The 15573-nt window shown below is 56.9% G+C and overlaps 1 protein-coding gene across 1 annotated transcript; it reads right to left on the bottom strand.

Moving 5' to 3' along the window:
• Positions 1-9153: 9153 nt before the first annotated feature.
• Positions 9154-11495, bottom strand: LOC129404854 (uncharacterized). The gene is made up of 4 exons (XM_055138281.1): positions 11417-11495; positions 11200-11318; positions 9913-10941; positions 9154-9198 (listed from the first exon to the last, which is right to left on the bottom strand). The coding sequence occupies exons 1-4, from the start codon at positions 11493-11495 to the stop codon at positions 9154-9156; spliced, it is 1272 nt and encodes a 423-aa protein (XP_054994256.1).
• Positions 11496-15573: the final 4078 nt, after the last annotated feature.

Genomic DNA, 15573 nt, shown 5'->3' with positions numbered 1-15573 from the left:
TCGGGGGACCAATATGGAATGCCGGGGATTGAACCCAGGTCGGTCGCATGCAAGGCAAATGCCCTACCCGCTGTGCTATCACTCCGGTCCCTTGTTTTCTATTTCAGATCAAGAAGCAGAAACTTTGTGTGTGTGTGTGGGGAGGGAGGAGTGTGTTTTGTGTGTGCACGCGCGCGCGCGTATGCTGGGGTGTGGGTCGGGGAGGGGGGAGGCGGAGGCAGCATGTTAAGCTTTAAGACGTGAAAACGGCTGGGGATGCAGCCCAGGGGCAGAGCACTCACCATCAACCGTGAGGCCCTGGGCTTGGTTCCTGGCACAGCAAAGAGGAAAAAAAGAAAGAAACGTAACTGCATTGAGTGCGGAGAGAACGCAAGAGCTGGAGCACCTGGTCTGGGTACAGGACGCCTGAATGCCTGGAACTGCCGGGTCCCCGGAGTCAGGGCCGCCCAGGAGTACCGTTAGGTGTGGCCCCAAAGCTAGAGAAATGAAAAAAGGGGCCAGGGAGCGAGGCTGTAGGTCAGAGGGCCCCTGTGCATGCGCTGCGTACAGGAGCTACGCTCTCCGGCACCCCACCGTCTCCGAAGCCACCGCAGGGCCAACCCCATCAGCCCTAAGCACCACTGAGAGCTGCTCCAAAGCAGGAAAGAAAAGAAAAAAAAAGAAGAAATGCAGGGCTGGAGAGCCGGCTCAAAGGGCCGGAGCACAGGCTCTGAGGTGGGAAGCCCGGGTTTCGCCCAAGGCACCACCAGAAATAACCCCTGAGCACTAAGCTGGGAACAGCCCTTGCGGATTGAGGCGTGCTGCCCAACACCCACCGATCAAAGGAGGAAATGTACACTAGCAAGAAAAAGACTCATTAATGGTTCTTCTGCGGAGCGCTGAAGGCATGTTCTCAAGCCGACGACGACGCGACAGTTCACTCCTTTTGACAAAGGTGATGGTCACTGGGAGCTGTGACAGGGCAGGAGCCGCTGACCACCTGCGGAATGTCTTTTAAAGAAAAACAGGAACACAGATTTCTTGCTTCCAAGGCGCACCGCGAAGCGAGTGCAGGGATGAGTCTTACTTTCAATAAAGAGTACAAAAGATTCTGCAACTGGAATTCTGGCTTCGAAACACCAACCTACTAAAAACCATGATTCACTCATGTTTTTCCCCTCCACGTCAGACAGAGACCTCCAGATATTTCATTATAAGCAGAACTTGACAGGTATTTGAAAATCGGTTACATTTCCAATTAAGCCTTCGCTCAGTTTCATGGGCCCCATGCAAATGCCTCCTATGCAAATGAGGTCTTAGCTCGGTGCTTCAAATAAGTCAGACCGATGAATCCGTTCTTGCAGTAGCAGAAGTCAGAAAGTACAGCGAGTTCGACTGTTAACTTTAACTCCTATGAAACGGACCTTATCTCCGGAGAAAGAATAGCCAGTGCGAGAACCACCCCCTGCACACAAACGAAAACAACGTTCTCCCAGATGCAGAAAGAGCCAGAAGTCAGGGCGATCACCGCCCAAAGGTCACAGCCAGCTGATGTAATGCAGATCCGGAACACCAGAGGGCAACGGAGAGTAAAAAAAAAAAAACCAACAACTTGGATCCCAGCACTGGCGGTTCCTGGAAATAGCTGAACGTTTTCACCCAAATTGTAAACATCTGTTACACAAAGATACTGGGATTGTTTGAGAATGAAATGTTTGATAGCAGGACCCACCGAAAAGGATAAAAACAAGTTTCTTGATTCGCTTCGTGGTTATTCGATTGTTCTTCACCGACTCTGAATACGGGTGCAATTGAAGGCAGTCTTCAAAGATAAGGGGGTGTGTTGGTTTGTTTTTCCACATCAGGCTGTGCTGCTGAGGGCTTAATCCTGGCTCTGCGCTCAGGAAACGCTCCTGGTGGGCTTGGGAACGATACGGAGTGTTGGGCATCGAACCCAGGTCGGCTGCGTGCCAGGTAAGTGCTCCACCCACTGTACTATCACTCCAGTCCCAGAACGATAAGCTTAAAATCACCCCCAAAGCCATGTGACACAATGCTTCCGGCTCAAGGCTTCTTTCACCTGAATTGGGGAGACAGGGTCAGTGACCAAGTAATTATTAAAAACAGAGTCTCATTATTCCATGAAGTTACTTCAATTAATATTCTTCCAGATATCCCCTAGAGCACTTTCAAAGGAAGGAAAATTTAGGTTTTCAGAACTGGATTTTCTAAATACTAATACAATGTAAGGTTTTGTTTCTTCTTAGAAATCACGCTTCCGAAAGACACACTTTGAGGGGCTGGAGAGATAGCACAGTGGGTCGGGTATTTGCCTTGCATGTGGCCGGCCAGGGTCTGATCCCCAGCACCCCACAGGGTCTCCCCCAAGCCCACCAGGAGTGATTCCCGAGTGCAGAGCCGGGAGCGACCCTGAGTACAGCCTGCTATGGTCACCAAACCAAAAAGACATTCGGGAGGGTCTTCCAGCGACCGGGAGGGGCCATTCCTGGTGTCCAGGCCTTCTGGGTCAAGGCCAGGGGGCCCCAGGGTCTCAGCCGGCAGATCTCGGGGGCCACAGAGAATTGGGGCTCAAACTCAGACACAGGTGCAACACACACTCCAGCACACGGAGCATCCTCCCAAGCCGCAACATGCACATTTAAACAAAAAAAGGGGCGGGGCTGGAGCAACGGGGGTGGGGGGGGGGTAAGACACTTGCCTTGCCCACGGCTGACCCGGGTTCAATCCCCAGCATGCCATACGGGCCCCGGAGCACCAAGAGGATTCCTGAGCATCGCTTGGGGCGGCCAACCAAACAAACAGAAGAACCAAACACTTTTGAAGAGTTTTCTTGTGAAAATGGAAATTGCGGGGAGGGGTGCGCCTGATTGATGGTAACTCCTGGCAAAGTGCTCAAGGACACCCTATGAGGTGCCAAGTGCTGAACCATCATTCACTTCCTGCGAGGCAAGGGCCTTAGCCCCTGACCTACCCCAATGGGACTGTCTTCATGTGGAAACAGGTGTCGACCAGGGCCGTGCTCAGGACAAATCACACCACCGAGGAGGAGAGGAAGCAGGGAGGCGAGATGCTGGCCAGTGCCATCAGGAGGACTGCAAATTGTTTTTCTATGATAAAAACGAACGACTGAGAGTAATGTCTTCACGCGGCGCACCGTCAGGATCCACAACTTAAAAGTACGTCTGACAAACCAGCGCACTAAAAACTTGTTCTTAAACCGTGCAGTGTAGGCGAGCACTCTTCAGTCTTTTGGGGAGGTGGGGTGGGAAGGAAGAGTGATCATACTGGCACCTGGGCTCACTCCCGGCTCTGTGCTCAGGGATCACTCCCGGCTCTGTGCTTGGGGATCACTCCCGGCTCTGTGCTCGGGACTCATTCCTGGCTCTGTGCTCTGGGATCACTCCTGGCTCTGTGCTCAGAGATCTTTCCTGGTTCCGTGCTCAGGGCTCACTCCCGACTCTGTGCTCGGGGCTCACTCCTGGTAGTGCTCAGGAGTATCTGCTGCTAGAAACTGCACCAGGGTCAGCCGCATGCAAGGCAAGTGCCCTGCCCGCTCTACTGTCTCTCTGGCCCCTCTTCAGTCTTTTTATACCTGCAGACTCGTACCAGTCCCGCATACAATCCCCGGGCGGGTTCCAAGTGCCAAAGGTTGTAAAACCCTGCAGTTTTGCAACCTTTCTATGTGAGGATCGCACTGGCCTGCGGCCCTGGGGATGAAGAACACTGCGCAGGGCATGGGCCAAGCACGTGGTGGCATGCTGCCTCCCCCGTGCAAGGCCCTGGACTGGTCCCCGGCACGGGAAAGTGAGAAATCACAGGGAGGAAAGCAAGGCCCGGAGCATTGCTTGGCATGCAGAGGCACGGTTTTGATCTGCCGCATCCACGGACCCCGAGAACCAAGAGTGATCTCAGAGCACTGTGCTAGGAGTAACTCCTGAGCACTGCTTAGTGGCCCCAAACGAACAAAATTCTGTTGAATATAAATGCATTTAGGAAAACATGTCAGAGCACTCTTTCTCTTTTTTGGGTCACACCTGGCGATGCACAGGGGTTACTCCTGGCTCTGCACTCAGAAATTTCCCCTGGCAGTGCTCAGGGGGACCATATGGGATGCTGGGAATCGAACCCGGGTTGGCCCCATGCAAGGCAAACGCCCTACCCACTGTGCTATCACACCAGCCCCATGTCAGAGCCCTCTTGCCTGTGAACTCTAAATAAAAATACGGCGATATGAAACTTAAAAAGGAACTGATTACATGTAAAGCAGCTTAAATAGGTTACCTGATTTATATTCATGAGTCGTTAACTGAAGTGTGGATATTTTCCCCCCAGTCGGAAACCATAACGCAACTCAGTGACATTAAAAAATGTGCAAATTTGGCCAAACTGGAATGTTATAAAAATGAGCTGTAACAAAAGATGCTCAAATGTCAACTGCTGGCCTGTCAGAATTGTAGATGTATAGGATACTCCTCCCCACTTGGCGGTTAAGGCCGCTGCTATTTATTAATTACCTAATCACTGCATAAAATTTCAAAGTGCATTTGACTAAAAGTACTCTTTTAATTCCTTTTGATACTTGTAAATTGAAAATAAAGTAAAATATATATTGTGAATTTTTTTCTTTTTTTAGCTATTTGGGTCACACCCAGAAATGCTCAGGGGTTACTCCTGGCTCTGCACTCAGGAATTACTCCTGGCGGTGCTCAGGGGACCCTATGGGATGCTGAGAATCGAACCTGGGTTGGCCGCATGCAAGGCAAATGCCTTACCCGCTGTGCTATCGCTCCAACCCTTATATTGTGATTTTTTTTAAAAAGCCAACCATTTCGACCCGGGTTCGATTCCCAGCATCCCATAGGGTCCCCTGAGCACCGCCAGGGGTAATTCCTGAGTGCACAGCCAGGAGTGACCCCTGTGCATCGCCGGGTTGACCCAAAAAGCCAAAAAAAAAAAAAAGTCAACCATTGCTTTGCCAGAGGCACAGAGTGTGTATTTTCATTTATTACATAGCACCGCTATATGGTTTAGAACTATCTTATGGGTCAGAGCGATGGTACAGCAGGGAGGGTGTTTGCCTTGTTGGAGCAGCCCCAGGTTGGATCCCCAGCATCCCATACGGTCCCTTACGCCCTCGAGTGATCCCAGTACCCCTGAGTGCAGAACCAGGAGTAAGCCTGAGCACAACCAGGGGTGGGCCACAAGACAAACAATAAAAAACGTCTCGTGCCAGAGATTGATGGCAAGTATGGAATGGGAACCCGGGGGGGGGGGGTAGGTAGCTGGTATTTCTCTCCAACAGATGGGAGAGAGAAGCTGAAGGAGCAGAGAGGAGCGCAGGCCTCCCACCCCGGAGAGAAGCTTCACAGCGAGGTGGTAAAACCAGGGGAACGGTAGGAACCCCTCGCATGTTCACGGGAGGGAAAACGCCACGTGGGAAGGCCCAGAGACAGCCAAGTGGACAGAAGACGGGAGCAGCGTTTCCCACACAGGCCAGCCGGGACTCTGAGGCAGAAAGGACCCTGGCGACACGAACTTCACCCACGGGGGCTGGAAACACAGTTCAACAGGCTGGCGGGCAAGGCTGGCACGCAGGAGGCCAGGGCAGGGCACCGAACAGCCCGCGGGTACCACCAGGCGTGGCCCCAAAACAGACCCAAGAAAGAAACAAATGGACTGATCCTTAAAAAAAAAATGGGGGGCTGGGGGGAGGCACACCCAGCAGTGCTCCAGGGCTGCCCTTGGCTCTGCACTGAGTTGAAGAAGCGTCAGCTTCTTCAGTGCTCAGGGATCGCTCCTGGCGGTGCTTGGGGACGGTATTGAACCAGGGTTCAGTTCTGAGTTGCTCTTGGTAGTATTCAGGGGACCGTATGCCGGGTTGGGATTGAACCCAGGCCTCCCCCATGAGAAGGGGTACACTTGGTCTGTGGAGCCATCTCTCCGCCCCTCCATTTACGGTTTCGTAGAATGTTCCAGTTTCGAGGCATTTCCCCGGCTCCCCGCCCAAGGTAAGCACAGCACCCATCCTTCCTGTCTACGCCATCACTTTACCCTCTGAGTTTGCTCGAGCTTCCATTCCCACCCCTCGGATCCCCATCTTGGGGTTTCACAATCTGCTCACGGGTCCATTTTATTCCGATTTTACCTCTACTGTACCCTTTGAGAGTTGCCAGTCAAAAATATACCAGCTGACTCTGAAATGACTCATCCGGGCTAACCATTTCTAAATACATACCCGGCCCGGCTCTTATCGATCTATGATTTCCTCTTCGCTGCTGCACTGCCATTCCAAATGCCAGGGCTCCATCCAGAGAGATAGTTCGGCGGTTAGGGCACTTGCCTTGTACCTTGAACACCGCCAGGGTCAACCCCCAAACAGAACTGGAGCAGCCCCTGAACACCACAAGATGTGACACCACCCCCCCCAAATAAAATGCTAGGGTTTGAGTACTACAGCTTCCTTGATGTGGGGAAGGGAGCAAGCCAAGAAATTAACGCCCACCTGCCCTTCTGGCACCTTGGGTATCCCAGAAACCCTCTTTTCTGCAGAGTCCACAGTCTTCGGCACTTCTGACCCTACGCTGGTACAACAGACACTGTTACGTGGGGCGGGGTCACCCCCTGGGGTGCTCAGGGCTCTCTCCTGGCTCTGCACTCAGGGATCACTCCTGGAGGGTCTGGGGGACCATCAGGGTGTCGGAGATCATACCCGGGTCGACCACAGGCAAGCGCCCTACCCGCTTTACTGTGGCTCTGCACGTGCGCCAGGCTCGGTCCCGTCCTACAGTTCAGCTGGTGCAGTTCACCTAGCTACTTCCCCAAACCCACAACACGATGGCGCCGCAACTCAGAGATTGCTTCTTCCCGTCCTGGACCCTTAGCAATCTCTGAACTTTGCACCCAGGGCGAGCCGGAGGAGGGCTGGTGACAGGACCAAGCTCTTCCTTCCGCAGGAACGCTGGAAACAGGCTCTCCCCCGGAGCGGCTTGAACCAGCACAGAGAGCGATCTGTCATCGGCAGAAAGGGGGAAATCCCACAGAAACGGCCCCCACTCTCTTCCGGGGCCAGCCCTGGGCAGCACCAGACCAAGCCCTTTGCAGCATCTCACTTTTGGGGGGAAGCAAATGTCCACCCCGTGAACAATGGTTCGAGGGCAGAAGGAAGCTGAGGCAAAGAGAAAACAGCCCGCCCAGCGGCCAGCAGAGGGGCAGAGGCCACCCGTCCCCATCCCCATCACCGTGCCACCCACATAGCCCGTGGAGTTTCCGCACCCCTTTTATAAGAGCGGCGACAGGCAGGTGTGGGGGTCCTGACACCCCCACTCGCCCGCCCACGGCTCAACAGTCTGCCTGACCGCCCCCTAAGCTGTCCGGTCTTCTTCCTGCAGAGAACTGGCCGTGTCTGGGGCTCGCTGCTGCTGACAGGAACTCTTGGGGTTCCCCAGTCTCGTATGAAAAACAGCAGGGAAAAAGCGGCAGGCAAATCTGAGAGAACTGTGTCTCATGCAGTTATAAAAAAAATAATAAGCCACAGGCCAACACTGACTACCAGAGCAACACCCAAGCCTCCCGTGGAACTGGAAATATTCAAGCAGCCACAGGTGGGGCGGGGCAGGTGAGGGGTCCCACTCAGTGGCGGTCAGGGCTAACTCCTGGCTCCAGGCTCAGGGATCAGTGGGGTCAGCTGGGCAAAAATTCAAGTTCCTTAAGCCCCATCTCTCTCCCTCCAACACCAAGCAGGCATGTTCTTTAAAAACTCTCAAATCAACTGGGAAATTTTAACAATCTCTCCCATTTAACTCGGTATATCCATGTAATATGAACACGTCAACAGAGAAATGCATCATTTTTTCATAGTCCTTGACATCAGGTAGAGTGTCCACATACAACACATCTTAAAGTTCCACACTGAAATTTCTTCAGTCACAATCTGCATTGCAATTGCATGAAGTGTGTAGGTTAGAAAGTAGAAGCAGGGGCCGGAGCGACAGTACAGCAGGGAGGATGTCTGCCTTGCACGCGGCCCACCTGGGTTTGAAATCCCCAGCTTCCCATATGGTCCCCCGAGCACTGCCCGGAGTAATTCCTGAGGGCAGGGCCAGGATTAACCCCTGAGCATTGCTGGGTGTGACCAAAAGGCCAAAAAACACAACAAAGCAAAAGTAGAAGCAGGTGGGTGGGAGAGATGGTAGAGTGAGTAAGGCAAGCGCGCATGCAGCTGACCCAGGTTTGATCCTCAGCACCCCGTATGGTCCCTCGAGCACCGCTGAGTGCAGACCAGGTAACCCCTAAACACCACTGGGTGTGGCATAAAAAAAAACAAAAATAAAGTAGAAGCAAGACCGAATTGATAGGGCATTTGCCTTGCATGCAGCTGACGTGGGTTCAATCCCCGGCATCCCACACGGTTCCCTGAACCCGCCAAGAGTAATTCCTGAGTGCAGAGTGGAGAGTCAGGAGTATGCCCTGAGCACTGTCAGGTGGGCCTCCCCACCCCCCCCCCGCAAAAAAAAAGTAGAAGCATATGTTCTAGTTATTCCCCAACATACGAAAATTCTCCAGTAACTGGCTCATGTTAAAAAATATTCTTTAGTAACATCGAAAAAATTAAAATGTACTTTAAAATAAGACATATACGCAATTTTTAACTCCGCTGTCTGTGTGCCCCTGGCTGGCTTTCCGACTCTTGAGAGCCCCACGTGGCTAGTGGACACTGTTGATGCAGTCCATTCCCTAGACACCTGCAAACTGGAACCAGGTTCAAAGTCATGACCCCCATCAGCCGGCAGGTCCCTCTCTGCCCCCTCACCCTCGCACCCTGGCCAGGCGGTCAGCGCGTACGGCCATCATCATTTCCACCAGTCCTTAAGGGTCGGTGCCCGAGGCCAATCTCGCACCAGGCAGCCCTGTCCACGCCTGTCTGAGCTGAGAGAGGGGCACCCCGAAATCCGGAGAGAGGAAAAGGCCATGGAGCCTCAAAGTGGGGAAGTTCATTCCAGGCAGCTCTGAGGAACTATCAGTCACCCATGGGAAGTGACAGGCAGCCCGTCCACTTCCTTCCCAGCACAGGGTCCTGCCCGCTGGCCTGCTGCAGCCTCCCTGCCCCTTCGACAGCAGCCTGGCTAGACTCCGTCAACTGCCCCCCGCCCCCGCTCACAGCCACTCCACCCGGGACACGTTCACGGGACCCTGAGGTCTCTGAAAGAGAGCTGTCAAGTCCAGCGTTAACCGGTTATCGTGCAACGAAGTTGGAAGACGCTTCGCCACCCCCTGCTCCCGTGACCCGGATCCAGAGGCGGTGGCACCCCGAGGTTTTAAAGCAGCGAAGCCCTAAAGCACACGCCCCACGCCCCTCTTGAGCTCTTTCCCAGAAGCGCTTGTTACTGTTGACATACCGAGAGACACACGTCAGTCAACGGCCGGACCTTGAGCCATCCCGTGAATCATTCATCGCTCTCGGTACCCGGGTTCTCCTGAGTAAAGCGTTGCTGAAAACCTGCAGACGCCCTCCCTCCCTTCCCCTCCCCAAAGGAACCATGGGCCAAGGCCACAGCTCAGCGGCCTGAGGCCAGAGTTCGGGATTCAGAGTTCAGGGTTGAAAAAGTCCATCTCCTCAAGGCCCCAGGGGCAGTTCTGCGAGGGGCCTTTTTCCTGTCCTGATGCTCACGCCGGAGGGGCTTCGAGGGTGATGTCACGAGAGGCTGTCGGCTTTCCGCTGCACGAGGGGGTCTGCAGCGGCTGGGGTGGGGTGGGGGGGAGCTGGGGGGACGCCACACAGAACCTGCAGCAGCTCCTCTCTCTGACCCCTGCCCCCCTCCCACCCGGCCCAGCTACTCATTAGCCAGTGAGGAAGCAGCTCCGAGCAGCACGCGCACATATTTCACTCGTGAAGCATCTCAGAAATGAACAGACGGGGGAGAAGGGGAAGGCCTCTCCCGAGGGAAGAGGGGTGGCCAGGGGCTCCCTCTTCCTCTCACCTCCCCAAAGCTCCATCACTGGTGGGGGCGGGGGGGGGCAAGGAGGGGAATGGGAGACTCCGGCAGCCAAGGCAGGGCTCTGAAGAGGCTTTCCAAGGGGGACGCGGGGGCCGAAAGGAGATCCTTGGGTCCCTTCCCTGGGCCTGCTTTCTCCTCCCTTCTGGAAGGGCCGGAGCTGGGCTGGGTGTGCCTTCTGCTTGGGAGGCCTCCCTGGCTCCCCAGATCCAAGTGGGGCCCGGGTGGGGCCCGGGGAAAAGGCGCCAGAAACGGCCGCTCGGGCCTGGTTCTGGGCTGGACTCCTGGGCGGTGGGGGGAAGAGCAGGCAGGGGCTGTGGGCCAAAGGCGGGCGACCCCAGTAGGAGCCCCCGTCTGGGGAGGGGTGGGAGGGAGGGTGATCAAGACTCACAAGGGGCGCCCGGCGCGCGCTCTCAATCCGCTGGCTAGCGGCTAGGCGGGGGGCGCGCAGGTCCAGACGAAGGAGAAAATCCCCACACCTCTGTAGACCCCAACTCGCCGGAGTGGGGGCCGGGGGGGGGGAAGGGGGGTGGAGGGGGGCGGTGGAGGTGCCCGCGGTGCCCGCGACAGCGGCACTTTCCGGGACGCGGGGCACCGGCGTTCGCCAAGCGCCCGGCAGCACCGCGGCTGCCTCCGGAGCGGGGTTGCACCCAGGTGTGGTCCTGCTCCAAGAAGGTGGCAGCTGGCGCGCGGTTAGCGGAGTGCGGGGTGGGGGGTGGAGGGGGGGGAGAAGATTCCTCGGCCCCGGGGAAGCCGCGAGAAGCCCAGGGTCAGCTCCGGCCAGGAGCAGGCGTCTCTGCCAAGTCCCCTCCCCCTTATTGCAAACCGACCTGGACCGGCATAAATTACTGAGAGGCACCACCCTCTCCCTCCCCAACACCCCCCACACACACACACCACAACAACACCCCAATACGTTTCCAGTCAAGGAAAACAGCCGCTCATGGCCCTGTTCAAAACAAAACAAAAAGAATAAAATAAACAAACCCCGTCCTGCAGGCTCCGCTTGATGGACACAAACAGGTGAGCCCGGAGAAGCGGGAAAGACGGGGAGGATGCCGCGCGAACGTGCCGAGAAATCGCTTTCCCCGCCCTCCCCGCAGACCCCTCCCTTCCAGCCCCGGAGAATCTGCGTGGCAGGTTGCAAGCTCCAAACGCCACTCGGCCCGCCCCCCGCCCCCCACCCGCCGCCGGGGCTCCCCCTTACCCCCGGGCCCGGCCGGCGTCCCGGCCTCGTGGTAGCGCGCCAGGTCCCCGCGCGCCGCGCAGGGCTCGCCCGCACCCGGGACCGCCGCGGGGACTCCGCTTGGCCTCTCGCCTCCCGCCCTCCTCCTCCTCCTCCTCCTCCTCCTCCGCCTCCGCCTCCTCCTCGCAGACTCCTCCCGCCGGATCCTTCATGTAAACAACATCCAGGCTCTATTTACAGTCGCCGCCGGACGGCGAGGGACCCGCGCCAGCACCCTGGAAGGAGGCGGGGGTGGGGGAAAAGCGAGTGCGCAACATCCACACGCGGCCCGGCCCGCCCTCCGCGCCGCTGCCCGTCCGGGGGGCCGGAGCTGGCCGAGCGGCGGGGGGGGGCTCTCCCCGCGCCCTCGTCCCACCTGCGCCCGCTCCTGACACCCCAGCGAGGGCGCCGGGGAAACCGCGCCAAAGCTCGTAGGTGACGTGGCGCCCCCCTCCTCCCCGCACCCCGCACCCCCAAAGGCTTAAAAAAAAAAAGGCAAACACTCCAAAGCACCCCGATCACTGACCCGGCCCGCGAACAGCCTCCAAGTCCCGGCGCCGCTGCCCAGCGCGGCCCCCGGGCCCGGCCCGCCGCCTGCCCGGAGGTGGCGAGTGGCCCGCGGCGCTCCCCGTCCCGGAGGCTGGAGACGCCCCCGCCCTCGGCCCGCCCCCCGCGCGGGCACCCCCGGCCCGGCCCGCCGCCGCCGCGTGTGCGTGTGCGTGTGCGTGTGCGCGCCCACGCCGGCCCCGCAGCCGCGCGCCCCGCGCCCCCACGGCGGGCCCCGGCCCCGCGCCCGCCCGCGCGCGCGCGCGCCCCCCCCACCCCCCGCGCCCGGCCCGACGCCCCCACACCCACCTGCACCCCCGGCGGGGGCTCCCGGACCCCCTTCTCCTTTGTTCTTCCCGCTATTTGCAGGAGGATTAGCTAATGACGCAGCAAGGCTCGCCACAACGTGACCGTCGCCATTTTTCTGTTTTTATTCTATCTCTGCCATGTGATAGATGGGGCGGGGGGGGGGGGAGAGGGGGGGTGTGCTGGAAAAGGGAGAGAGACAGGATTAAAAAAAAAAACTTCCGGGTCTCATGACCGGGAAAGGGAGAAAAACAAAAGGGAGATGAGACACAACTCCCGGGAAGGCTGTGTATGTGCGCGCGCGCGCGCGGGTGCGTGCGTGTGTGTGTGTGTGTGTGTGTGTGTGTGTGTGTGTGCGCGCGCGCGCCCTGCCCGCCGCCGGCTCCGAGCGGCCAGGCCCAGCCCGCGGACCCCGAGCATCCTCGCTCCCCGCCAGCCCCGGGGCCCCGGGGGCTTCAGATCGCCCCCCTCGAACCGCCAGCGGGGCGCCCGCGGGGAGCCGTCGCCGTGGCGGGCCGCCGCGTCGCGTCCTGCGCTCGCCCATCCCTCCCCGACGCGCGCTGCGCAGGGTGTGTGGCTCCGGGTCCGGCGCGGGGACGCCCCGCCGTGACCCGGCGGGAGGAAGCGGTCGCGTTTCGAGGCGACCGTATGCCCTAAGTTTTGGAGAGAGTTGGGCTTCTTGGCTGCTGGCGACCACCGCGTGCCCCGCCCCCCACCTCCCCGAGGCCGAGCTGAAATAGCGGTTCGAATCCTCCTAGGCTCTGTCTACATCCTTTCCTGTCTGCTGCGACTGAGACGCACACCTTGGTCGGGTGGCCCCTGCCTGGCGGGGTACGAATTGATCTAGGAAGAAATTAGGGGAGGGGATTACTCGGGGGGTGGGGGTGGGGGTTACACCCTGCAGGACTCAGGACCTACCTGGACGCTCGCTCCCAGTACCTAGCTTTGGGGTACAGGGCTTTGGGGGTCTTCCGCCTCTCCCCAGCCCCCGGGGGAGAAATTTTGAATGAACCCGGCACAGAGCCAGGGAATTCCCGACAGGAGGGCGCGCTACACGTTGCATTTCCCTCCTCTGTGCACGCGTGCTGGAAAACAACAGCGTGTTTGGGAACTCGGCCGTGTTTCCCACTGAAAAAAAAAGATTTAAAAAAAAAATTTGGACTTTCGTTTACTACTTTCACTTTTGTTTCTCGAGTTTCCTTTGTGGTTTCTTGTCTATTTGAAGATCCCATGTAGTGATGGTCTTGATTTGGGGGTGTGGCGGCGGGGGGGGCATACCCCACGGGGCTTAGGGGCTACTTCTGGCTCAGGGGTCACTCCTGGTAATGCTCGGGGGACTGAGTGTGGGGCTGAGGATTGAACTGGGGTCCTGAGCCAGCAGGGCTAGCTCCTAACCCTTGTTCTAGTTCTCACTCCACGCCCCCAAGAAAGGATCTTTTGAGAGCTGGCCAGGGTCGCTTAATTGAGAATCCCGAGGCCCAGAGAAGTGGGGAAGGCGACCAGGGGACCCAGTTATATGTCCCGGAGTTCAGAGGGCTGCTTGTCCCCTGGTAACCGTTGGAGGAGGATGTGGCACAGGCGGTTGCCCCTGCCGTGGGGTAGGAAGTCCGCTTTGTGAGACCATAGAAAGGAAAGATGGGAAGACAGAGAACACTCCCGACATCGTTCTCTGTGTCTTCAAAACGCCAGGTTCTGGCCATTTGACTCAAGTGTCTTCATTCATCCGGATCCGGGTTTACTTTCCCCCTCTGGCAGAGCTTGTCTTCTGGAACAATACTACTGGATTGTCGTGAGCTGTACTGACCAGAATCCCGGAGTATATGATTCTCTCTCTCTCTCTCTCTCTCTCTCTCTCTCTCTCTCTCTCTCTCTCTCTCTCTCTCCCTCTCTCTCTCTCATCCTTTTTGCATTTCCTGGTACCTTTCTTCCCTCTTCCCCTAATTGAGGGGACTCTGAGCCAGACACGGGCTGTGAGGGGCCACGGTTGTCTCCCATGTTTCATGTTTAGCTCCACACCTGGCAATGACCGGGGAATGGAAGGCTGAAGAGGGTCTTCTCCCCAATTCCATCTTGATCACACAGTCCCCCCATCTCCCTAACGAAGGCAGCACACAGAGGTGTCGCACGCCCCTTCCCTTCCACGGCTAGGGAGCTCCACCTCTCACCTCAGGCCTCCAAGAGCTAGAGCTGCACCTCAGGTTACTCCTGGCTCTGTGCTCAGGATTGCTCAAAGGACCGTGTGGTACCAGGGATGGAGCCTGGGTGTCACGTGCTAAGTCCTCTCTCCCTTGAGCTTCTCCTCGGCCACGGAGACGCCTTGTCTTTCTTCCCTCTCTGCTGAGGGTTATTGGCAAGCTTCTAGTCACAGGGCCGGATGATTGGCTTCCTTACATTTTAAACTAAGTGCTTTCTGTTCCTTGCCCTGTTGGGGGTGGGGTGGGGTTGGAGTCACACCCAGTGGTACTCGGGGCTTACTCCTGGCTCTGTGCTCAGGGATCACTCCTGGCAGTGTTGGGAGAACCATATGAAGTGCTGGCAATGGGACTCCATCAACTGCACAAAACCAACGCTTTCATCACGGCACTATCTTTAAATATCTCCACCTCACTCTACCCTTTTTTAAAAAAAAATTTTTATTAGAGAATCACTGTGATGTACAGTTACAAACTTGTGAACTTTTGTGTTTGCATTTCATTAATACAGTGATCGTTTACCCATCCCTCCACCAGTGCCCATTCTCCTCCACCAGTGATCCCAGTATCCCTCTCACCACCCCCACCCCATCCCCCACCACCCCACCCTGCCTCTGTGGCAGGGCATACCCCTTTGTTCTCTCTCATTTGGGGTGTTGTAGTTTGCAATAGGGCTATTGAGTGGCCTTCATGTTCGGTCTATAGTCTACTTTTAGTTCTCATCTTCCAACCCGAATGGGTCCTCCCAACATCCTCTACTTGGGGGCTGGAGCGATAGCACAGCGGGTAGGGCATTTGCCTTGCACGCGGCCGACCCCGGGTTCGATTCCCAGCATCCCATATGGTCCCCTGAGCACCGCCGGGAGTAATTCCTGAGTGCATGAGCCAGGAGTAACCCCTGTGCATCACTGGGTGTGACAAAAAAAAAAAAACATCTTCTACTTGGTGTTCCCTTCTCTATCTGTCGCTCTACCTTTTTAACACCATATCTAGTTCCTTTCTTCCTCCAAATTCTTTCCGACTCATATAATTGGTTAGGTACACCAAAGATTGTCGTTTCACTTTGGCTTTCATTGCTCCAGAAGGTTGGTGATGTGATTTTTAGTTTATTGGGGGCCTGAACACTCAGAGGTATTCAGGGCTTACTGCTGGCTCTGCATTAAGGGCTCTGGGGATTGAACCCAGGTCAGCTGCATGCGAGGCAAGTGCCCTCCCTGCTGGGCGATCGCTCCATCCCCCCCAGACTGTGGACTTAACTGCTCAGACTGGAATCACATGATCAGAGCGAACAGGCTGATTCTTCCTGGGTGCC

This window comes from Sorex araneus, chromosome 5 (genome assembly GCF_027595985.1).
Source record: "Sorex araneus isolate mSorAra2 chromosome 5, mSorAra2.pri, whole genome shotgun sequence".
Taxonomy (NCBI): domain Eukaryota; kingdom Metazoa; phylum Chordata; class Mammalia; order Eulipotyphla; family Soricidae; genus Sorex; species Sorex araneus.
Note: the sequence above shows the minus strand (reverse complement) of the source record. Positions and strands in the feature narration are given on the sequence as shown.